Source organism: Mobula birostris, chromosome 9, assembly GCF_030028105.1.
Source record: "Mobula birostris isolate sMobBir1 chromosome 9, sMobBir1.hap1, whole genome shotgun sequence".
NCBI lineage: Eukaryota > Metazoa > Chordata > Chondrichthyes > Myliobatiformes > Myliobatidae > Mobula > Mobula birostris.
The window spans coordinates 75,191,675-75,215,990 of NC_092378.1; the positions used below are offsets into that span (position 1 = coordinate 75,191,675).

The 24,316-nt window shown below is 43.7% G+C and overlaps 1 protein-coding gene across 2 annotated transcripts in view; it reads right to left on the reverse strand.

The window, feature by feature from the left end:
- kics2 (KICSTOR subunit 2) overlaps positions 1-22,815 on the reverse strand; it is a 64,173-nt gene extending 41,358 nt beyond the window's left edge. The window contains exons 1-3 of one of the 2 annotated variants that reach the window (XM_072268273.1): positions 22,358-22,815; positions 19,922-20,210; positions 13,203-13,597 (exon numbers count right to left, since the gene is read on the reverse strand). In XM_072268273.1, coding sequence (XP_072124374.1) covers positions 13,203-13,597; positions 19,922-20,210; positions 22,358-22,724 — 1,051 coding nt within the window. In that variant the 5' untranslated portion in view covers positions 22,725-22,815. Of the gene's footprint in view, positions 1-1,015; positions 13,598-19,921; positions 20,211-22,357 lie in introns of those variants that run through there. The other variant, XM_072268272.1, reaches the window with a different exon arrangement.
- Positions 22,816-24,316: the final 1,501 nt, after the last annotated feature.

Sequence of the window (24,316 nt, forward strand, 5' to 3'; positions counted from 1 at the left end):
ACCATTACTAATCAAGAATCTATCAACCTCCACTTCAAATACCCAATGATTCCACAGACATCTGCGGCAATGAATTCCCACTGGCTAATGAAATTCCTCATCATTTCTGTTCTAAAGGGACTTTCTTGTATTCTGAGAATATGCCCTCTGGTCAACTCCTCCACAATAGGAAGCATCCTGTCCATATCCATTCTTTGGGCCTTTCAATATTCAGAAGGTTTCAATGAGATCCCCCTCCCCTCAGTCTTCTAAACTCCAGAGCAGGAGCCATCAAATGCTCCTCCTACATTAACCCTTTCATTCCCAGGATCATTCTTGTGTACTTCCTCTGGACCATCTCCAATGCCAGCACGTCTTATCTTAGATAAGGGGCCCAGAACTCCTCACAATATTCCAAATGTGGTCTGATCAATGTCTTACAATGTCCTCCTTGCTGTCAGTCATGGGACAAGTTATTTCCAAGGTCTTTCTCAAACACCCCATAGGCAGAAGAACAGCTCCCAAATTGCAATTGCTCTGATATACAGAGGAGGACATGAACTTCACTGAGTGACCAGCCTAACAGAATAGTCAGGAGCAACACCAAGCAATGTACATGACCCTTTCCAACCTTTCCAAAGACTTTAGCATTAATTGAGGAGTACTGTGGAGCATCTCTTGTTGCCATTTTACCTGTGCTGCCTGACTGTATGAAGGTCACGGTTTTAAAACCACAGTGCACAAAGGTGTCAAGTAATCTCGTGTGATGTCATCGATATTTTTCTCAGCAATATGGCACCCCGCCTCCAACATGCTTCCCAGTGAAGCAGAGCCAAACTACAGGATTAAAGGGAAACAGACTGATTGAATACGGTGTAGGGAAGTATACAGGAGAAGGAATAAAGATTTAGACTTGGTGCAGCCTGCCAATAACCATGACTTAAAGGTGGAATTTTATCTGCTGTTCCTTCCCCCCCCCCCCCATAGATGCTGCATGACCATTTTCTGGAGATTAAAGATGTGATTGGAAACAACATTCAAATGGTTCCAATTACATTTATTAATTCAGTATATCAAGATTATTACATGTAATTTGATTTTCCAGAACACAGTTGTTGTTTAATCAATAACAATGCACTTAGCAATGCTAGTGGCTTTCAGCTGTTCTGCAAGTACAGTGGCCACTTTATTAGGTGCACCTGCTCATTAATGCAAATATCTAATCAACCAATCAAGTGGCAGCAACTCAATGCATAAAAGCATGCAGACATGGTCAAGAGGTTCAGTTGTTGTTCAGACAAAACAGTAGAATAGAGAAGAAATGTGATCCAAGTGACTTTGACCATGGAATTATTGTTGGTGCCAGTCAAGGTGGTTTATTTCAGAAACTGCTGATCTCCTGAGATTTTCATGCACAACAGTCCCTAGGGTTTACAGTGCAAAATGCAAAAACATCCAGTGAGTGGCAGTTCTGGGGGACAAAAACACCTTGTTAATGAGAGGTCAGAGAAGAATGGCCATGCTGGTTCAAACTGACAAGAAGGCGACAGGAACTCAAATAACCACACGTTACAACAGCAGCATACAGAAGAGCATCTCTGAATGAATATGTCCAACCCTGAAATCTGGCTGAGTGGTGCTACCACAACCTCTTATTCAATGTCAGTGGGACCAAAGAGCTGATTATTGACTTCAGGTGGAGGAAATCAGAAGCCCATGAGCCAGTCCTCATTAGAGATGGAAAGGGTCAGCAACTTAAAATTCCTTGGTGTTATCATTTCAGAAGACCTGTCTTGGGTCCAGTAAGTGCATTTACAAAGAAAGTACAGCAGCACCTCTACTTCCTTAGGAGCTTGCAAAGATTTAGCACGACATCTAAAACTTTGACAAGCTTCTCTAGATGTGTGGTGGAGAGTATATTGACTGGCTACATCACAGCCTGGTATCAAAACACCAATGCCCTTAAACAGAAATTCTTACAAAAAGTAAGAATTTGGATGTGGGGGTAGAAGGGTGGGTTGGCAAGTTTGCAGACGACACAAAGATTGGTGGTGTTGTAGATAGTGTAGAGAATTGTCAAAGATTGCAGAGAGACATTGATAGGATGCAGAAGTGGGCTGAGAAGTGGCAGATGGAGTTCAACCCAGAGAAGTGTGAGGTGGTATACTTTGGAAGGACAAACTCCAGGGCAGAGTACAAAGTAAATGGCAGGATACTTGGTAGTGTGGAGGAGCAGAGGGATCTGGGAGTAGATGTCCACAGATCCCTGAAAGTTGCCTCACAGGTAGATAGGGTAGTTAAGAAAGCTTATGGGGTGTTAGCTTTCATAAGTTGAGGGATAGAGTTTAAGAGTCGCGAGGTAATGATGCAGCTCTATAAAACTCTGGTTAGGCCACACTTGGAGTACTGTGTCCCGTTCTGGTTGCCTCATTATAGGAAGGATGTGGAAGCATTGGAAAGGGTACAGAGGAGATTTACCAGGATGCTGTCTGGTTTAGAGAGTATGGATTATGATCAGAGATTAAGGGAGCTCGGACTTTACTCTTTGGAGAGAAGGAGGGTGACAGGAAACATGACAGAGGTGTACAAGATATTCCTCTTAATATGAGGAATAGACAGAGTGGATAGCCAGCACCTCTTCCCCAGGGCACCACTGCTCAATACAAGAGGACATGGCTTTAAGGTAAGGGGTAGAAAGTTCAAAGGGGATATTAGAGGAAGGTTTTTTACTCAGAGAGGAATGCACTGCCTGAGTCAGTGGTGGAGGCAGATACACTAGTGAAGTTTAAGAGACTACTAGACAGGTATATGTTGGAATTTAAGGTGGGGGGTTATATGGGAGGCAGGATTTGAGGGTCGGCACAACATTGTGGGCCGAAGGGCCTGTAATGTGCTGTACTATTCTATGTTCTAAGTAATGGATACAACCCAGTCCATCACAGGTAAAGCCCTTCCCACCACTGAGCACATCTACAAGAAGAGTTGTTGCAGGAAAGCAGCATCCATCATCAGGGACCCCTACCACCCTGGTCATGTTCTCTTCTTGCTGCTGCTATCACAAAGAAGGTACAGGAGCCTCAGGACAGACACCACCAAGTTCAAGAACAGTTATTACCCATGAACCAAATTCAATTTCACTTGCCATCACTGAAATGTTCCCTCAATCCATGGATTCTCTTTCAAGGACTCCATCTCATGTTCTCAATATTTATTGCTTATTTAGACCATAAGACCATAAGGTATAGGAGCAGAATTAGGCTATTTGGCCCATCAAGCTTGCTTCACCGTATCATCCTGGCTGATCCAATTTTCCTCTCAGCCCCAATCACTTATCTTCTTACCGTATCCCTTTATGCCTGACCAATCAAGAATCGATCCACCTCTGCCTTAAAAATACATAAAGAAGGCCTCTACGGCTGCCTGTGGCAAAGAATTCCACAGCTTCACCACCCTCTGGCTAAAGCAATTCCTCACCTCCGTTCTAAACGGATGCCCCTCTATTCTGAGGTTGTGTCCTCTGGTCTTATTCTCTCCCACCATAGGAAACATCCTCTCCACATCCACTCTATCAAGTCCTTTCCATTATTCGATAGGTTTCAATGAGGCCACCCCCCATTCTTCTGAATTCCAGTAAATACAGGTCCACAGCCATCAGATGCTCTTCGTATGAGAAGCCATTCAATCCTGGAATCATTTTCGTGAACCTCCTTTGAACTCTCTCAAGTTTCAGCACTTCCTTTCTAAGATAAGGGACCCTAACCTGCTCATAATACTTCAAGTGGGACCTCACCAGTGCTTTATAAAGCTTCAATACTGCATCCTTGCTTTTATATTCCCATCCTCTTGAAATGAATGATAACATTGCATTTGCATTGCTCACCGCAGACTCAAACTGCAAATTAACCTTTAGGGAATCCTGCAGAAGGACTACCAAGTCCCTTTGCGACTCAGTTGATTGTATTTTCTTTCCATTTAGAAAATAGCCAACTCTTTCATTTCTTCTACAAAAGTACATGATCACACAGTTCCCAACACTGTATCCCTCTGCCATTGCCCATTCTAATCTAAGTCCTTCTGTAACCCCTCTACTTCCACAAAACTACCTGCCCCTCCACCTATCTTTATATCATATGCAAACTTTGCAACAAAGCCATCAATTTCATCATCCAAATCATTTACATATAACATCAAAGAGTCGATCCCAAGACAGACCCCTGTGGAACACCACTAGGCACTGGCAGCCAGTCAGAAAATGCTCCCTTTACTCCCACTCTTTGCCTCTTGCAAATCAGCTATTGCTTTATTCATGTTAGAATCTTTCATGTAATACCACGGGCTCGTAGCTTGTTAAGCAGCCTCATGTGTGGTACCTTGTCAAAGGCCTCCTGAAAATACAAGTACACATCAACCAATTCTCCTTTGGCTATCCTGCTTGTTACTTCTTCAAAGTATTCCAACAGATTTGTCAAACAAGATTTTCCCTTGATGACCTATTTTATCATGTGCCTCCAAGTACCCTGAGATCTCATTCTTAATAATCGGCTCCAACATCTTCCCAACTACTGAGATCAAACTAACTGGCCTATAGTTTCCTTCTTTCTGCCTCTCTCCCTTCTTGAAGAGTGGAGTGGCATTAGTAGTTTTCCAGTTTACCAGAACCACCCCGGAATCTAGTGACTGTTGATCCAGGTGATTTATCTACCTTCAAACCCTTCAGTTTCCCAAGAACCTTCTCTCTAGTTACCATAACTTAATGCCCCGACACCTGGAACTTCCACCATCCTGCTAGTGTCTTCCACAGCGGGGATTGATGCAAAATAAACTTACTCAGTTCGTTCGCCGTTTTTTTGTTTCCCATTACTACCTCTCCAGCATCGTTTACCAGTGGTCCAATATTCACTCTCACTTCTCTTTTATACTTCATGTATCTGAAGAAACTTTTGGTATCTTCTTTACTATTAACTGCTAGGTTACTTTCATATTCCATCTTTACCTTCTTAATGACTCTTTTAGTTGTCTTCTGGTGGTTTTTAAAAGTTTTCCAATCCTCTAACTTCCCAATAATCTTTGCTCTATTATAAGCCCTCCCTTTGGCTTTTATGTTGGCTTTGACTTCACTTGTTAGCCACGGTTATGTCGTCTTTCCATTAGAATACTTCTTCCTCTTTGGGATGTATATATCCTGTGCCTTCCAAATTGCTTCCAGAAATTCCAGCCATTGTTGCTCTGCCGTCATCCCTGCCAGTGTTCTTTTCCAATCAATTCTGGCCAACTCCTCTCTCGTGCCTCTGTAATTCCCTTTACTCCAGTGTAATACTGACACATTTGGTTTTAGCTTCTCCTTCTCAAATTTCAGGACCAATTCGACCATATAATGACTACTTTCCCCGAGAGTTCTTTTACCTCGAGCTCTCTTAATTAATACTGGTTCTTTGCACAACACCCAATCCAGAATAGCGATCCTCTAATGCGCTCAACCACGAGTTGCTCTAAAAAGCCATCTTGTAGGCACTCTAGAAATTCCCCCTCCTGTAATCCAGCACCAACCGGATTTTCTCAATCTACCTGCATATTGAAATGCCCCTTGACTATTGTAACATTGCCCTTTTGCAATGCACTTTCTATCTCCCATTGTAATTTGTAGGCAAAGTTTAGGGGTCTGTATACAACTCCCATCAGGGTCTTCTTACCCATGCAGTTCCTTTGCCCTATCCACAATGATTCAACACCTTCTGACCCTATGTCATCTCTTTCTAATGATTTGATTTAATTTTTTACCAACAGAGCAATGCCACCCTCTCTGCCTTCCTGCCTATCCTTTCGATACAGTGTGTATCCTTGGATATAAAGCTCCCTGCTATAATCTTTCAACCAGATTTGGTGATGCCTACAACACCATACCTACCAATCTGCAACTGCGCTGCAAGTTCATCTTCCTTATTCCATATACCGCACACATTCAGATACAACACCTTCAGTCCTGTATTCACCTCTTTCGATGTTGTCGCACCATGCTCAACCTTTTGATTTCTAACGTTGTCCCAGGTCTTACCAACATCTGCCTCCACAACCTCTCCATTAACCCTTCTAGAACTCTGGTTTCCATCCCCCTGCAACTCTAGTTTAAACCCCACCAGTTCAGGTGCAAACCATCCCTTCTGTACAAGTCCCACCTTCCCTGGAAGAGAACCCAATGATCCAAAGATCTTATGCCCTCCCTCCTACACCAACTCCTTAGCCATGTATTATATTTATTATTAATTATTACTTTTCATATTTGTACAGTCTGTTGACTTTTTTTTACTCTGGATGAACACCAAGTTGATGCAGTTTTTCATTGATCGCATTATGGTTATTATTCTATTATGTATTTTTGAGTATGCCCACGAGAAAATGAATCTTAGGTTTGTTTCCTGTGACATATATGTATTTTGATAATAAATTTACTTTGACCTTTGAAGCAAATGGGTTATACACCCAGTGCCCACTTTATAGGTATGGGGGTACTTAACAAAGTGGCCACCGAGTGTAGATGCAATTAATGTGATCTTAAAATTGGCACCTAATGAAATAGGTTTTGTACATTTCTCTCCATGGCAACATAACTACCAATTTCTGCAATCACAAACAATGCATTTCACAGTATGTTTTGAAGTACACATGGTAAATAAATCTGAATCTGCATCTGAAATAGACCTGGAATACAAGAAGGGAAATAAACTGCATGTCCTAGAAATCCACAACAAAAACAAAAATGCTGGAGGCACTTGTTATTTCTTCAAAGAATTCCAATAGATTTGTAAGGAAACCCATGCTGACATGTTATCTGCTTCCACTGATTTCCCTTGGCAGTGTTCCAAGCACTTTTAGAGAGGATATGGGCCAAACACATGCTGATAAGACCAGCTCAGGGTGGCAACTTCGTTGGTGTGGAGGAGTTGTGCCGATGGGCCTGTTCTGACTCTGGAAACACAAGTCAATGCTATTCTTTTTAATTCTTCTGTGTTCAGTGACCAACACTTTCAACTTGTCAAATGTGCCTCACTCCCTATCTAATGTGTTAAGTGGATTCTCTCCAGTAAGCTCAGCTTTAAATCTGTTTCAGTCAAATCTTCACTTACTTAGTTATCCCATCTAATAGGGAGGCTCCAATGTACAAGATTGGAAAAAGCTGCAAAGGGCTGTAGACTCGGCCAGATCCATCATGGGCACTAGACTCCCTCTTCCCCTCTGCCATCAGATTCCTGAACAGCTCATCAACCATGAACAATCCCTCACTATTTAGCACAATTTACACTACATACTGTATATATCATTGTAACTTAAACTAACTTAATATTCTAATTTTCTTAAAGTATATTTTACATATTGCACTGTACTGCTGTGACAAAACAAATTTCACAACATACTGTATGTCTGTGATAACAAACTATTCCAAAAGTTTCCTCAACTCATCTGCTGCTTATCAGATATTTATTCTTTCGCAAAAGTTCCTGGGTGTTTCACAAATTAAAGCCTCTGAATACAAATTATTGTTTGAATCTAGGAAATATGTGTGAGTTTAATCACACTCAGAACCCTTTAATATGAATTATTTCCTCCTAACTTATGCTGTCAGATGGACCATGAATTCCAGAATTTTGTCTCCAGACCATCCCACAGGTAGCTCTCTATTTTTGAAGTGTATTCACGTTGTAATGTAAAAACTATAGCAGGTAATTTACACCTGGCAAACACAAACAAATCACAAAGAGCAAATAATCTGTTTTCTAATGTGCGGACAGGACACCAGGAATAATTCAACTTGTTGATTTCAATGTAATGCAGTGGGCAGACAGACTCGCTTTAACATCACTCTAACTATGCAGAAATCCTTCAGACTATAAAAAAGCAAATAAAACTGCAATGATAACAATCTGAAATTTTTAAAAATGCTGGAGATTCCGCAAACTTTTCTCTCTACAGATGCCGCCTGACTAGCCGAGTATCTCTAGCACTTTGCTGTTTCAATCCCTCACCAAGTCGATTTGTGTACTTTGGTTTCTGGAGGACACTTGAATTCAGAATTACTGATTTTGAAATCTTGAAGCATGGAGTCATCTCAGCTCTCCACAACTTGTGCATTTGCATCACTCCCCAATTCCCATTCCAATACCACTGCTCCCTGGCCTTTAACATTATCATGGAAAAGGACAGAATCAGAGAGGACAGGAAAATTTTTAATTGGGGAAGGGCAAATTATGAGGCTAGAAGGCTAGAACTTGCGGGTGTGAATTGGGATGATGTTTTTGCAGGGAAATGTACTATGGACATCTGGTCGATGTTTAGGGATCTCTTGCACGATGTTAGGGATAAATTTGTCCCGGTGAGGAAGATAAAGAATGGTAGGGTGAAGGAACCATGGGTGACAAGTGAGGTGGAAAATCTAGTCAGGTGGAAGAAGGCAGCATACATGAGGTTTAGGAAGCAAGGATCAGATGGGTCTATTGAGGAATATAGGGTAGCAAGAAAGGAGCTTAAGAAGGGGCTGAGGAGAGCAAGAAGGGGGCATGAGAAGGCCTTGGCAAGTAGGGTAAAGGAAAACCCCAGGGCATTCTTCAATTATGTGAAGAAAAAAAGGATGGCAGGAGTGAAGAAAGGACCGATTAGAGATAAAGGTGGGAAGATGTGCCGGGAGGCTGTGGAAGTGAGCGAGGTCCTCAATGAATACTTCTCTTCAGTATTCACCAATGAGAGAGAACTTGATGATGGTGAGGACAATGTGAGTGTGGTTGATGTTCTGGAGCATGTTGATATTAAAGGAGAGGAGGTGTTGGAGTTGTTAAAATACATGAGGACAGATAACTCCCCGGGGCCTGACAGAATATTCCCCAGGCTGCTCCACAAGGCAAGGGAAGAGATTGCTAAGCCTCTGGCTAGGATCTTTATGTCCTTGTTGTCCACGGGAATGGTAGCGGAGGATTGAAGGGAGGCGAATGTTGTCCCTTTGTTCAAAAAAGGTAGTAGAGATAGTCCGGGTAATTACAGACCAGTGAGCCTTATGTCTGTGGTGGGAAAGCTGTTGGAAAAGATTCTTGGAGATAGGATCTATGGGCATTTAGAGAATCATGGTCTGATCAGGGACAGTCAGCATGGCTTTGTGAAGGGCAGATCATGTCTAACAAGCCTGATAGAGTTCTTTGAGGTGGTGACCAGGCATATAGACGAAGGTAGTGCAGCGGATGTGATCTACATGGATTTTAGTAAGGCATTTGACAAGGTTCCACACAGTAGGCTTATTCAGAAAGTCAGAAGGCATGAGAAACACAAAATAATCTGCAGATGCTTTGATCAAGGCAACACCTACAGTACGCTGGATAAACTCAGCAGGTCGGGCAGCATCAGTGGAAATGATGAGTCGACGTTTCTGGCCGGAACCCTTCATCAGGACTGAAGAATGAAGGAGGTGGAAGGATTTGATGAATGCTTGGGATCCAGGGAAGTTTGGCCAGGTGGATTCAGAATTGGCTTGCTTGCAGAAAGCAAAGGGCCGTGGTGGAGGGAGTACATTCAGATTGGAGGATTGTGACTAGTGGTGTCCCACAAGGATCTGTTCTGGGACCTCTACTTTTCATGATTTTTATTAACAACCTGGATGTGCGGGTAGAAGGGTGGGTTGGCAAATTTGCAGATGACACAAAGGTTGGTGGTGTTGTGGATAGTGTAGAGGATTGTCGAAGATTGCAGAGAGACATTGATAAGATGCAGAAGTGGGCTGAGAAGTGGCAGATGGAGTTCAACATGGAGAAGTATGAGGTGGTACACTTTGGAAGGACAAACTCCAAGGCAGAGTACAAAGTAAATGGCAGGATACTTGGAAGTATGGAGGAGCAGAGGGATCTGGGGGTACATGTCCACAGATCCCTGAAAGTTGCCTCACAGGTAGATAGGGTAGTTAAGAAAGCTTATGGAGTGTTAGCTTTCATAAGTCGAGGGATAGAGTTTAAGAGTCGCGGGGTAATGATGCAGAACTTGGAGTACTGTGTCCAGTTCTGGTCGCCTCACTATAGGAAGGATGTGGAAGCACTGGAAAGAGTGCAGAGGAGATTTACCAGGATGCTGCCTGGTTTAGAGAGTATGCATTATGATCAGAGATTAAGGAAACTAGGGCTTTACTCTCTGGAGAAAAGGAGGTTGAGAGGAGACATGATAGAGGTATACAAGATATTAAGATGAACAGATAGAGTGGACAGCCAGTGCCTCTTCCCCAGGACACCACTGCTCAATACAAGGGGACATGGCTTTAAGGTAAGGGGTGGGAAGTTCAAGAGGGATATTAGAGGAAGGTTTTTTACTCAGAGAGTGGTTGGTGCCTGGAATGCACTGCCTGAGTCAGTGGTGGAGGCAGATACACTAGTGAAATTTGAGAGACTACTAGACAGGTATATGGAGGCATTTAAGGTGGGGGGGGCGGTTATATGGGAGGCGGGGTTTAAGGGTCGGCATAACATTGTGGGCCGAAGGCCCTGTACTGTGCTGTGCTGTACTGTTCTATGTTCTATGATCTAACACATATGTCCATGGCTTCCTCTACTGCTATGATGAGGACACACTCAAGTTGGAGGAGCAACACCTCATATTCTGTCTGGATAGCCTCTAACCTGACAACATGAACATTGATTTCTCTAACTTCTGGTAACTTCTCCACCCCACCCCCTTCTCTCTTTATCCATTCCCCATTCTGGTTACCTGATCACCCTTCACCACTTCTCTTCTCCTCACCTGCCCATCACTTCCCTTTGGCACCCCTCCTCCTTCCCTTTCATCCATGGTCCACTGTCCTCTCCTATCAGATTCCTTCTTCTTCAATGCTTTACCTCTTCCTCTTGTCACCTCCCAGCTTCTCACTACATCATCTCTCTCCCACCCACTCACCTTCTCTCCCACTTGGTCTCACCTAACACCTTCAAACTTGTAGTCCTTTCCCCTCCCTACCTATCTTTCCTGGACTCATGAAGAGTTTTATCATGAAATATTGGATATTTATTCCTCTCCATAGATGATGCCTGATCTGCTGAGTTCCTCCAGCATTTTGTGAGTGTTGCTCTGGATTTCCAGCATCTGCAGAATCTTATGTGTTTCCAGTTGCATCACGCTAGTTACCTATCCATTAGCACACCATCAAATAAGAGGCACATTATCTGATACAAGACCAATAGGATACACTTTGGGTCATGATGGGTTTGGCCAACTCTTTTTAAATAACTGTTCTAAGGCTTAGTGCTTCGCTAAGACCCCAGATACCTGACTCAAGTCTAATGATACTGAATATACACTGCCAGATTTGGGTCAAGTATTAAAACAACTGTCCGTAGGCTCAAAATACGTTTGAATTTCAGTTTCCAACAGATTTCTCTTGTGACCCTTCCCCATGACCTCTGTCAACATATGCTCTATACGAGGCTGAACTATGACGCTGCTGATAGTTTAGAAGAATGACAGGTATCCTCAATGAAATAGTGAAGATTCTAAAAGGAGTTGAGGGGCAGAGAACGTTCCCTTAGGCTAGAAAAGCTCGGAGTAAAAACAGAACATTACAGCATAGTACATGGCATTCAGCCCACAATGTTGTTCCAACCTTTCAACCTACTCTCATATTTATCTAACCTTTCCTTTCTACATAGCACTCCATTTTTCCTTCATCTATGTGCCTATTGAAGAGTTTCTTAAATGCCTCTAAGGCAGCTGTTCCCAACCTGAGTCCACAGACACTTCAGTTAATGGTAAGGATCCATGGCATAAAAAGATGGGGAACCCCTGCCCTGTATCTGTCTCTTTCACCATCCCTGGCAGGGCAGCACATTCCATGCATTCACAACTCTCTGTGTAAAAAATAACTACCTGAGCCATCTTCCCATACTTTCCTCCAGTCACCTTAATAGGGCTCCAATGTACCCCAAGTATTAACCATTTTTGCCCTGGGAAAAACTCTGTGCCTCTTACTCTCTGTGCATCTCCATCAAGTCACTGTTCATCCTCTTTCTCTCTAAAGAGAAAAGTCCTAGCTTGCTCAACCTATCCTCATAAGACATGCTCTCTAGTCCACATAGCATCCTGGTAAATCTCCTCAGCACCCTCTCCAAAGTCCCTTCCTATAATGATGTGACCAGAACGGAACACAGCGTGGTATATCCAGGGATTCTTGGAGCAGCAAAATCACCTAACAGCTTTTGAAATCAATCCCCTGACTAATGAAGGGCAACAAACTATATGCTCTCTTAACAACTTAGATGCTCTATTCCAAACCAAAGTGTACAAGTTATTACTCAGAAAAGAACTTCACAGACAGATGGATCATGAGGGAGAAGTCAGAGAGAAGTTGTCAATGGCAGTGAATACCTGGCTGAATGAAGAGGCAGGCTCAAGGGACTGGTTTCTGTTTCAATTCCTTGAATGCTTGCAATGGCAAACAACAAATAATCAGCTGGAAGAACTCGGTGGATCAAGCAGCATCTGTTGTTTCCTCCTCTGTATTTAAATGCATTGTAAACGTATCCTTTCATTTTCAAATAACACCTCGGATTAAACCTCATGCTTTGCAAAGAGTTGAGTTTTTTTTTATTTCACAGTAATAAGTTACTAGGGAAAATGGAATCATTATCTCAGTGAGTATTAGAATGAAACGGCAGCAACCGTACTTGGCAAAAGGTCTGCATTTCCTAGCTGAGTGCAGATCGAACATCCACATCCGAAGTTCTTCATACAAATGTCATTGGTTCTGTAATGCACAGTAGTGAGTCACTGTCCGACATGGTATTGGCATCAGCCCTTTGAACCGGGTTTCAAACTGGCAAATGGCTTGCTGTTCTTCAAGGAGCCAGAGAGCTCGTTGAGGAAAGAGAGAAAGTGGGAATCCTTCTCTGACTTCCTGGAGTCGAAGATCACCACAAGGGTGAACTGTGGTTCAGGGCGCGTGAGGAAGTAGGTGCTCTGGACCTTGTCGTCATAGAAATGGACCACTTTTTCCAAAGTGTTGAGCTCCATTGCACTGTCTGTCATGATCATGATGACACTGGGCCAATGAATCAAAGGCCGATCGCTGGGCAGAGAGACTACTGCTGGGTACTGATCCACTCCCTTAGGGGCTTCTCTGTATGAGTGGGGGTGGTGGTAGCCATGCCCCTGGAAGGTCTCCGAACCCCGGTTATCAAAGATGAGGGAAACATTCTGGGCGTCGTACTTACGGATGAAGCTGGAGATCTTGCCGCAGTAGTCGGGGTTGGTCTTGGTGGTCAGAGCCTTCATCTCTGATGGGGTGGTCTGGCGGCTCAGGGCCTCATGAAAGTAGAAGCTGAACTTGGCCAAGAGAGCGTTCTTCAGCCTGGCCAGCCACTGGAAGAGGTGAGGTGGCTGGAGGGCCTTCTGGGTCTGGCCCCCAAACAGGTGCTTCCTGGTCTCTCGCTGCTTCTCAAACATCTGGCCCCAGCTCTGCAGTTTGGAGTGGGCGCCGTGCAAGTTGAGCAGAGAAGGGAGAAACCTCCATTCGCTGATCTCGGCCTGAGCCTTCAGCAGCTGGCTGAGCACATCCACCTCCAGATGGAAGCAGCTTTCCAAAGGGCTCAGGATTGGGTGATGGAACCTGAGGAAGTCAAAGCCAACACATGTTAAACTCATCAAATAGATTCTATAGATGCTGGAAATCTTGAGCAACACACACAAAATGTCAGGGGAGCTCAGCAAGTCAAGCAGCATCTACAGAGGGAAGTAAACAGTCAATGTTTCAGGCTAAGACCCTTCATCAGAACTGGAGTGGAAGAGGGCAGAAGCCAGAATACTGGGGCTGCACGGTAGCATTAATGCTATTACAGCACCAGCAACCCAGGTTCAATTATCACACACCCTGTAAGGAGTTTGTACGTCTGCCCTGTGACCAGGTGGATTTTCTCCAGTTGCTCTGGTTTCCTCCCATATTCCAAATATGTACAGGTCAGTAGGAAAATTGGTCACAAAGTGAGGCGCAGTCTCATTAGGACAGGAGAGCCTATTACCGTGATGTATCTCTAAATAAAATAAAACCTAGAAAGAATGTGGCGGATGGAGAGTAGTACAGCTGGCAGGTGGTATGAGACCAGATGAAGGGGGACCAGGTAAGGGGGAAAGTGGGTGGGTGGGGAGGGGGGTATAAAGTAAAAAGCTGGGAGGTGAAATGTGAGACCAGATGAAGGAGAAGGTAGAAGGGTGGGGAGGGGGGATAAAGGTGTGAGATGGAAGAAGTGAAATGCTGAAGGAGGACAGTAGACCATGGAAGAAAGGAAAGGAGGAGGGGAACCAAAGGGCTACGGTAGGCAGCTGAGGATAAGGGATGGGAGGGTAGCCAGAATGAAGAATAGAAAAGGAGTGGAGGGGGGAAATTACTTCATGGCATCAGGTTGAAAGCTACCCAGGTGAAATATGAGGTGGGAAAGAGAACTTAAGATTATTATACCGATTGAAAAATGGGAAAAAATTCTTCAATTGGTTAATTTATCCTCTATATGTGCTAAACATGTGTTGATACAGTTTAAAGTAGTGCACAGGGCTCATATGTCCAAAGATAAACTATCTCGTTATTATTCGTATATTAATCCAATATGTGATAGATGTCATTGCGAGATAGCTTCTTTAACTCACATGTTTTGGTCATGTCCTTTGTTGGAAAAATATTGGAAAGATATTTTTGACATTATTTCAAACGGTTTTGAATATAGACTTACAACCTCATCCAATTACTGCTATCTTTGGATTACCAATGATAGATTCAAATTGTTTAACCTCTTCAGCACGTAGGATGATTGCATTTCTTACTTAATGGCTAGAAGATCCATTCTGCTGAATTGGAAAGAGATTAACCCTCCTACTGCATTTCATTGGTTTTCACAAACTATGGTGTGTTTGAATTTGGAAAAAATTAGAAGTGCGGTTTATGACCCTTCCATTAAATTTGAAAAAACTTGGAGGCCATTCATTCAGCATTTTCATTTGATGTAATTTGACCATTTCCAAACTTCTTTTATTTCTCTGTACTGTTGGTTGAGAGGAATGGAGTCGTCGACACTAAGGTTTTCTTCTTTCCCATTTTTAAGTTGTTAGTTTTGCCCAAGTCTTTTAGTTTAGTTGACTAATTCTGTTTAGTTTTTTTAGGGATTGGGTTTTTTTTTCTATTTTTTTTCTTTTTCATGAATTTTCTTCAGTTTTTTTTTGCTTTGTATTATTCATTGCTATTCTACACGATTGGGAGCTTTGTCAATTTATACTATTTGGTCTTACAATTACTCATTTTAAGTGTAACAATGTATCTCCTACTATTTGTATTATTGCTATGTTATGTTTTCATTCTATGAAATTAATAAAAAGATTGAAAAAGAAGAAGAAATATGAGGTGTTGCTCCTCCAACCTGAGGGTGGCCTCATTACGGGAGTAGAGGAGGCCATGGACTGACATGTTGGAATGGGAATCAGAAGTTGAATTGAAATCGGTAATCCCACCTTTTTTGTAATTTTTTTTTTAAATCAGGATTTCATTCCCACCTGTGTTCATCCCTTTCCACAAGGCATTGTAACTTAGAGCAATTTTATGTATTGCACTGTACCATTGCCGCAAAACAACAATACATTTCTAAACAAGTGTCAGTAATAATAAAGCTGATCCTAATTCTGATTTTAATAGATCAACTGCAGAAACGTGCTCTGTACAAAATAGTGATCAAGATTCCTAACATCGACTATTCATTCTGTCCTCCTTGAAATATTCCACCTCTCAACACCTGTCTTGCTCAGCTGGATGAGATTTAGGTTACTGACTGCTGTACTGCTCAGAATCTATCATCTCTGGAGCATGACTAGAAACCACAAACAACTGATTCATAAGCAATCATCACTGTCAGAATTCAGAAAATAGCTTAACGTGAGAGTCATGAACACGAGTGTTTCTGTAGATGCTGGAAATCCAAAGTAACACACACAAAATGCCAGGCAGTATCTATGGAGAGAAATAGACAGTCGACATTTCATGCCAAGACCCTTCATCAATGCATCCTAAAGGGTCTCGGCCCAAAATGTCGTTTGTTTATTCCACTCTATAGATGCTGCCTGACCTGCTGAATTCTTCCAGCATTTTGTGTGTGTTAATGTGAGACTCACTGTACATCTGGAAGGAAAAATCAGTGAATGTACAACTCAAAGGCAGTATTGAAATATACTGCAGCAGAGTTCAACATATTTCTTTGATTTGGCTTGCATTTTCAAAGATACTAATTTATCTTCAAAAATGTTAGGTCTTAGAATTGCTTTGGAGTGGAGCTCTAAAAGTATAGTCTAACACTTAAGATAAATGCACTATCAACAGATGGAACAAATGAAGATATAGATAAATTCTATTAAGAGCTTGAACAAGCAAAGAATGGATGCAAATCTCAAGATACTGTTATTGTCATGGGAGATCTAAATGCTAAAGTAGGATAAGCTGCTGATGGAAATACTTGAGGAAAATTTGGACTAGGGGAAAGAAATGTAAGAGATGAGAAATGGGTAGAATGGTGCAAGATGAATAATCAGGTCATTATGAATACCTACTTTAAAAACCACCCAAGACACTTGCGGACCTGGAAAAGTCCAGCTGATAACACTAGAAATCAACTTGACTTTATTACTATAAACCAAAGGTTTAGAAACTCAGTGACCCAATGCAAAACATATCCAGGTACAGACTGTAATAGTGTCCATAACCCAGTAGTATGTCATGTAAAAGTAAAACTTAAAAAACCAAAGAAGCAAAAACCTGAACAATCCCTTGCAATTAATTAAAGAAGAAAACTTAAGACAAAAATTTACAATTGAAGTAAGGAATAGATTTCAAATATAGAAATAGAATCTGTTGAAGATGATAGCAATCATGTAGAAATGAAATTTAACTCGCTAAAGGATGCCTTGGTAGAATCAGCAAAGTCAGCGATTCCTAAAAAAGAAAAAGGCACAAAGAATAAATGGATGACAGATGAAATCAAAGATCTAATGGAAGAAAGGAGACAGAAGAAAGCAAATCCTATGGAATATATGTCCTAGATTAAAAATTTAAAGCTTATATCAAAAAGCCAAAGAAGAATGGTTAAACCAGGAATGTGAGCAAATAGAAAGAATCCCTATTACTGATCCAAAAAGGTTACATCATCAAATCAAGAATATCACTGGTAAAAAGCTCCTCTGTTCTTCAGATGGATGTTTGAAAGCAAAGGACAGTACCATTATCATGGAAAAAGATGAGATTATGAACAGATGGACTGTGTATATTCAGGAATTGTTTGAAGACAATCGAGGCAAAAAACCAGAAATTAAGAAAAACATTGAAGGTCCAAGTATTTTAAAATCTGAAGTTCATAATGCAATAAATAAGATGAAGAAAGGAAAGGCAGCAGGCCTTGATGAATTAGTAATAGAACAAATTATCACCCTTGAAGAATATGGAATTGAAAAACTTACTGATTTAATCAATGACATTTATGAGACTGGAATAATACCAGAAGAGATGAAAAAAATCAGTATTTATCACTCTTCCTAAGAAACATGGAGCAATAGAATGTGAATTACGTAAGTCTAATGAGTCATATCACCAAGATACTTCTAAGAATTTTGATGACAAGAGCTAAAGGTAAGATACAAGCTGAAATAGGCAAAGAACAACGTGGTTTTGTGAAAGACAAAGGTACAAGAAACGCAATATTGATGTTAAGGATACTATCAGAACGAGCTATTCAAGTGCAAAAAGATTTATTTGCTTGTTTTGTCGACTACACAAAAGCATTTGATGAAGTGAAGCACAGTAAGTTATTTGAAGTATTGTAGAAAACTCTAGATCTAGATTTGAAAGACCTCCGCCTACTCAGGAATCTGTACTGAGAACAAACTGCCGCTGTAAGAATAGATGGAGAGGTGAGTCAGTTCACGAAAATCAAGAGAGGCGTTAGACAAGGGTGTGTTTTCTCCCCTGATTTGTTTAATGTGTACAGTGAAACAATATTACAAAAAATAAGAGACATCTCGGGAATCAAAGTTGGCAGTGAAAACATCAATAATTTCAGATATGCAGATGACACTGTGTTAATTGCAAATACGGAGGAAGAACTACAAAATTTAATTGATATAATTGTTGAAGAAAGTGCAAAAATGGATGTCTATCAATTGCAAAAAGACAATGTATGGTGATATCCAAAAAGAAGGAGAATTCTATATGAAGGCTGAGAATAAACGGGGAAGACATAAAACAAGTACAGAATTTTTGCTACTGAGGAAACTGGGTGACATCAGATGGCAGGTGCGACATGGACATCAAAAGAAGAATAGGGATGGCAAAAGACACCTTTACAAGAATGACGAGTATACTGACCAATACTAAACTAGGCATGACAACCCGCCTCAGAGTACTGAAATGTTACATTTATCCAGTTATGTTATATGGCTCAGAATGTTGGACAATATCTAGTAACATGAGGAAATGAATTGAATCAGCAGAGATGTGGTTTTTGAGGAGGATGCAAAGAATATCATGGATGAAATGGATATCTAAGGAGGATGTCATGCACAGAGCAAGCATGAAAAGAGAAATAATGTATGAGATCATGAAAAGGCAATGTAACTTCATTGGACATGTGATTAGGAAAGAGGAGTTAGAATGTACAGTAGTTATGGGAAAGATTGAAGGGAAGAAAGCAAGAGGAAGACAAAGACAAACGATGATGGAGACAGCAGCCAGAGAACTGGAAATGAATACCAATGAATTGATCCACTTGACCCGAAACAGGAGTGTGTGGGCCATGGCAATCAAAGCTCAAACTGGGCACCTGATGATAATGATGAACACTTAAGTTCCTTTGTCAGATACCATCACACCAGTATCTGTACTCATAATAAATTAATGCTGATATAACATAATTCATGTATACAGTATGTGCATTAATCTAGCCTCACCGTATAAGCTCCAACCATTCAAATCTGGCATCTCTAACATGCATTTTTTTTTAAATCAAGCAAAAGATTAAATGGAAAATCCAATAAAAGGTTTGAATTGCTTTCAGAATTTGCAAAGAACATGTGGGAAGTACTGAGAGTTCGTAAGCTCTTAGTCTATCAAGTACTGTTTAATACCTTTAAGCCAGTGAGGGGCAGATCACCAACATCCCTAAGGGTGAATCTAATCCATCAATCTAATACCTTCTACCCATGCTTCCTAATTATTTATCGGTTCCAAGGGAAATAGATCCCTCCTATCGATTTTATCAACTCTTCTCAATCTTACCAAATTTGATCAAGTCACTGTTCCAAAGAAAAATGGTCTATCCTAGCTAATCCTTTCTCATAAGTAACCTTCTTCACACCAGAAAACATAATTTTATTTCTCCAGAGCCCTCTCTGGTAGATTTGACATAGAAAACTGCAGCACATTCCAGGCCCTTCAGCCCAAGATGTTATGATCAATCTAGCCCCTAATTTTTCTTTCATTCATGTGCCTATCTAAGAGTATCTGAAATATCCCTAATGTATCAGCCTCTATCTATCTCTTATCATCTTGTGCATCTCTATCAAGTCACCCTCCATCCTCTTTCTCTCTAAAGAGAAAAGTCTTAGCCCACTCAACCTATAGACAACCTCCAGGGTAAATCTTCTCTGCACCCTCTTGAAAGCTTACTATCAAGAGATGACCAGAACTAAACACAATGCTCTAAGTGTGGTCTAACCAAAGTTTATATTACCTCAGGTTTGATTAAAAGTTTGTCCTGTACAGCCACCCTGGCCAATATTTATTGGAAACATCAAGGTGTAAGACTATGGACCATGGTTGGTCCAATCCGAAACACCCTGTGGATGATCAAAACCTCAGTATGCTTCTCTGCAGTACTGACCCCAAAATCACTAAATTAGGACTTCCACTGACCTGGAGCTATACTTCTGTACGATAGATTCCAGTGTGTCCACCAACTCCATGGAATGGATGGACTTCTGTGTGCTGAGAGAGTATATTTTCTCATAGAACTCGGCAATTTCCATTCGGGCCTGGATGAAATCACAGAGCTGCTCAGAGAGGTGGCAGAGAAGCACATCCAGGTGGGATGAGTTGCTAGCCGTCGAACCCTTCCCAAAAGCGACCAGCTTGCGCAGTTCATTTTGGATGCTGGTGTAGATATTTCGAATGGAATCCTTCCGACTGAAGAATGATTGCCCGCCTGCCAGTTCAGAGATTGCATGTGAGTGAGCAATGAAGTATCTCAAATACATTCATTAAGTCTTGTACTAGCATTTACCGGTGCTGATGTGGCCAAATTTAGAGTATTCATCTTCTACTGTTTCCACCCCTTCCCTGCCTTCTCTCCTCCTAGAACCTTCCCCTTGCTCTCCACCTCCACTCCACTACTTCTCTGTCACCAATTCTTCACTCGCAATCCTCAATCCTTCCATCATCATTCCATTCCCTGCACCCCGTATTCCTCCACTTCACCCACATCCATGTGCCCACCATTCTCCCCATCCCCTAGACACCATTTACTCAAGTGTACATCTCTCGCATACCCACAAAGCATTCACCCTTCAGTACATTACCCCATCCGCTTCACACAATTCACCCATCCATACATCACCCCCATCCCCTTCACACAATTCACCCATCCATACATCACCCCCATCCCCTTCACACAATTCACCCATCCATACATCACCCCCATCCCCTTCACACAATTCACCCCTGCATACATCTCTCCTATTCCCTACACCTCTCCAATTCTGTATACACCATTCACCCATCCACTCTCCTTCCTCCTTTCCCACTCTTCCCCACCTCTCCTTACACTTGCACTCCATTTCCCTCTTTATTCACTCTTTTTCCCTCCCATTCCACACCCCATCACCTCATCTCCCTCCAGCACTCCCATCCCTCCCACCCGTCCCCTTCCACACCACCTCTCTTTTCACCCTCCCTCCCCACCCCCTACCCTGCCCCTCTTTCCCTCCCTGACCAGCCCTTTCCCTCCCCTCTCTCTGCCCAAACCCACCCCTCTCTCCCCTCCCCTTCCTTTCTGACCCTCCATACCCACTCTCCCCAGCCCCCAACCTCACCCCTCTCTAACACCTGTCCCCATCCCCACTCCACCCACCCCTTTTTTCATCCTCCCTCTGGAGCCCATTCTTCACTCTCGCTCCACTCTCCAGCCCTCCCTCCCCAGCCTCTCCCCAGCTCTTCCATCCCCACCCACTCTCCCTCATTCCCCACCCCCCTCTTTCCTGCCCTTCTTCCCCTTGCCCACTCTCTCCCTCTTTCCCTCCGACCCAACCCTCTCTACAACCAACCCCTCACCTCTCTCCCCAACATTCTCTTTTCCCCCACCCCCGCTCCCCTCCCTCCCACTCCATCCCCATCCCTTCCCCTCTCCCCACTGCTCTGCTCCCTCACTCTCTGACCCCACTCTCCTCCCTCCCCACCCCTTCTCTCCTCCTCCTCCCCCTCCCCACCCCTTTCCCCTTCCTGTCCATACCCTCTCCCTCTCCTCTCCCCACTCCCCTTCCTCTCCACTCCCTCTCCCCACCCCACTCCCCTTCCTCTCCACACCCTACTCCCCCTCCCCACTCCACTCCCTCCCCACCCTCTCCCCCCATCCCTCTCCCCTTCCTCTCCCCCTCCCCACCCCTCTCCCTCTCCCCCTCCCCAACCCTCTCCCCTTCCCTTCCCCTCCCCTCTCTCCCCTTCCCTTCCCCTCCTCCCCAACTCTATCCCCTTCCCCTCCTCCCCACCCCTATCCCCTTCCTCTCCCCCTCCTCTCCCCCCACCCCTCTCCCCCTCCTCTCACCCCACCCCTCTCCCCCTCCTCTCCTCCTCTCCCCCTCCTCTCCCCCCACCCCTCTCTCCCCCTCCTCTCCCCCCACCCCTCTCCCTCCCTCCTCTCCCCCCACCCCTCTCCCTCTCCTCTCCCCCTCCTCTCCCCCCACCCCTCTCCCCTCCTCTCCCCCTCCTCTCCCCCCACCCCTCTCCCCCTCCTCTCCCCCACCCCTCTCCCCTCCTCTCCCCCCACCCCTCTCCCCCTCCTCTCCCCCCACCCCTCTCCCCCTCCTCTCCCCTACCCCTCTCCCCCTCCTCTCCCCCCACCCCTCTCCCCCTCCTCTCCCCCCACCCCTCTCCCCCTCCTCTCCCCCCACTCCTCTCCCCCCACCCCTCTCCCCCTCCTCTCCCCCCACCCCTCTCCCCCTCCTCTCCTCCTCTCTCCCTCCTCTCCCCCCACCCCTCTCCCCCTCCTCTCCCCCCACCCCTCTCCCCCTCCTCTCCCCCTCCTCTCCCCCCACCCCTCTCCACACCCTCTCTGCCTCCCCACCCCATCGCTCTTACCTAGTTTCTGGCCCAGGAAGCCCATGCTTTGATAGGCCTTCTCGGCGGCCGCCAGGTGCCCGAGGGCCGTCAGCAGGGCGCCCCAGCTCGGGCCCGCGCTCTTGCTGCTCTCCTTCTCCCGCTCCACGTAATCCTTGGCGCGGTCGTGTGAGAAGACGCCGAGCTGCGAGAAGAAGGTCTCCAGCACCGCCTGCTCTTGCGGCACCGGCGCCGAGGCCTCGGACTCGCTCATCCCGCGGTCGCCGGGGACGGAAGGAGGGCGCGGGCGGAGCCGAATGACGGCGGTCGCTGGACCGTGGGGTGTAGCGAAGGGACAATGGGAGGGGCAAACGAGAGGGGAATGAATAGTAGTGGAAGCAAGGGGCATTTGGGAGAGGAATGGGAGGTTTGTGTAAGTGGCAAAAATAAGATGAGATGGGGCAAAGAAGGAAAAGAAGAAAGAGAGGAGATTGTGGAGGGCAGAAGGAATGAAGCAAAGGCAAGTGGGAAGAGGAACGGGAGAGTGTAGAAAAAGCAAAGGAGAATGGGAAAAGGCGGAAAGGGAATACAAGCTATGGAGGTTTGAAGGAGCAAGGGGAAAACAGTGGGAAAATGGAAGGGTAAAGAAGAGTTATTGCAGGGGCAAAGGGGAAGAGGCCTGCTCCAGTGTCACCCATTAACAATTGGTTCTGCTTCAATTTTAGTCCCCAAGTCGTTTTTCTGTCTCTGACCTCACTTATCCTTAAATTCTCAGAGTATTTCTATTTCCTGCCTGATGATCATCCCCAAATTTATTTGTCCTAATTCTGGCAGCCATGACTTTCAATACCAAGGCACTGGTTTCCTTCCCTATACCTGCCATCCACCTCTCCTACCTTTGAGTTGTTTTTTTATATCTGCCTCTTTGTCCAAGGTTTTGATCATCAGCAGATGCAAGAAATGTCAAATAAAACAGAAAATTGTTGTGAAATTGTAATTGTTTTATCATTGTCAATTGTTGCCGTCTCAGGTTGAGATCCTATATCATGGCCTGATGCAGAATTTCAACTCAAAACATTGACAATTCCTTTACCAACCCCTACCCCAATGCTGCTCAACGTGTAGCGTTCCTTCAACAGATAGCTTGTTGCTCCAAATTCCAGCAATGTCCTGTTTCAGCCACAAAAAAAGAGCCAGGAAACTGGAAATAATTCTTGTTATTCAATGTTAACTTTTCTTTTCAGGGAAGAGATGTTAAAGGTGGTCAGAATCATACAGCAGGTATATCATTAAGGACCCTCGCCATTTGGGTTATGCCCTCTTTTCAGTCGAGGAGGTAAAGGAGCCTGAAGACACACATTCAATATTTTAAGAACAGCTTCTGCCCCTTTGTAATTAGATTTCTGAATGATCCATGAACACTCTCTTGCTATTCCTCTTTTTTCACAATTTATTTATTGTAATTTATATTAACCTTTTCTTGGTCTTGCACTGTACTGCTGCTGCAGAACAACACATTTCACAATGTATATTAGTGATAATAAACCTGATTAGAGTCATAAAGTTATACAGCACAGAAACAGGCCCTTCATCTCATCTATTGTGAAGACCTGTTTTTTCCTGCCTCATCCCACACTCCTCCATAACCCTCCCATCCATGTACATCCAAACTTCTCTCAAATGTTGAAATCAAACCTGCATCTACTAATTCTACTGGCAGATTGATCCACACTTGCACCTTCCTCTGAGTAAAGAAGTTTCCCCTCAGATTCCCCTTAATAATTTCACCTTCCACCCTTAACTAATGACCCCTAGTTCCAGACTCACCCAATCTCAAGGGAAAAAATCTGCATGTATTTACCCTATCTATACCCCTCATAATTTTGTATACCTCACTAAGATCACTCTTGCAAGCTTCTGTATCTGCTACTCAACTTATCCCAAATCCTAACCACTCCCCTTGGAAAAAAGGATGGTTCCTTATGTCATGTACCTCCCCCA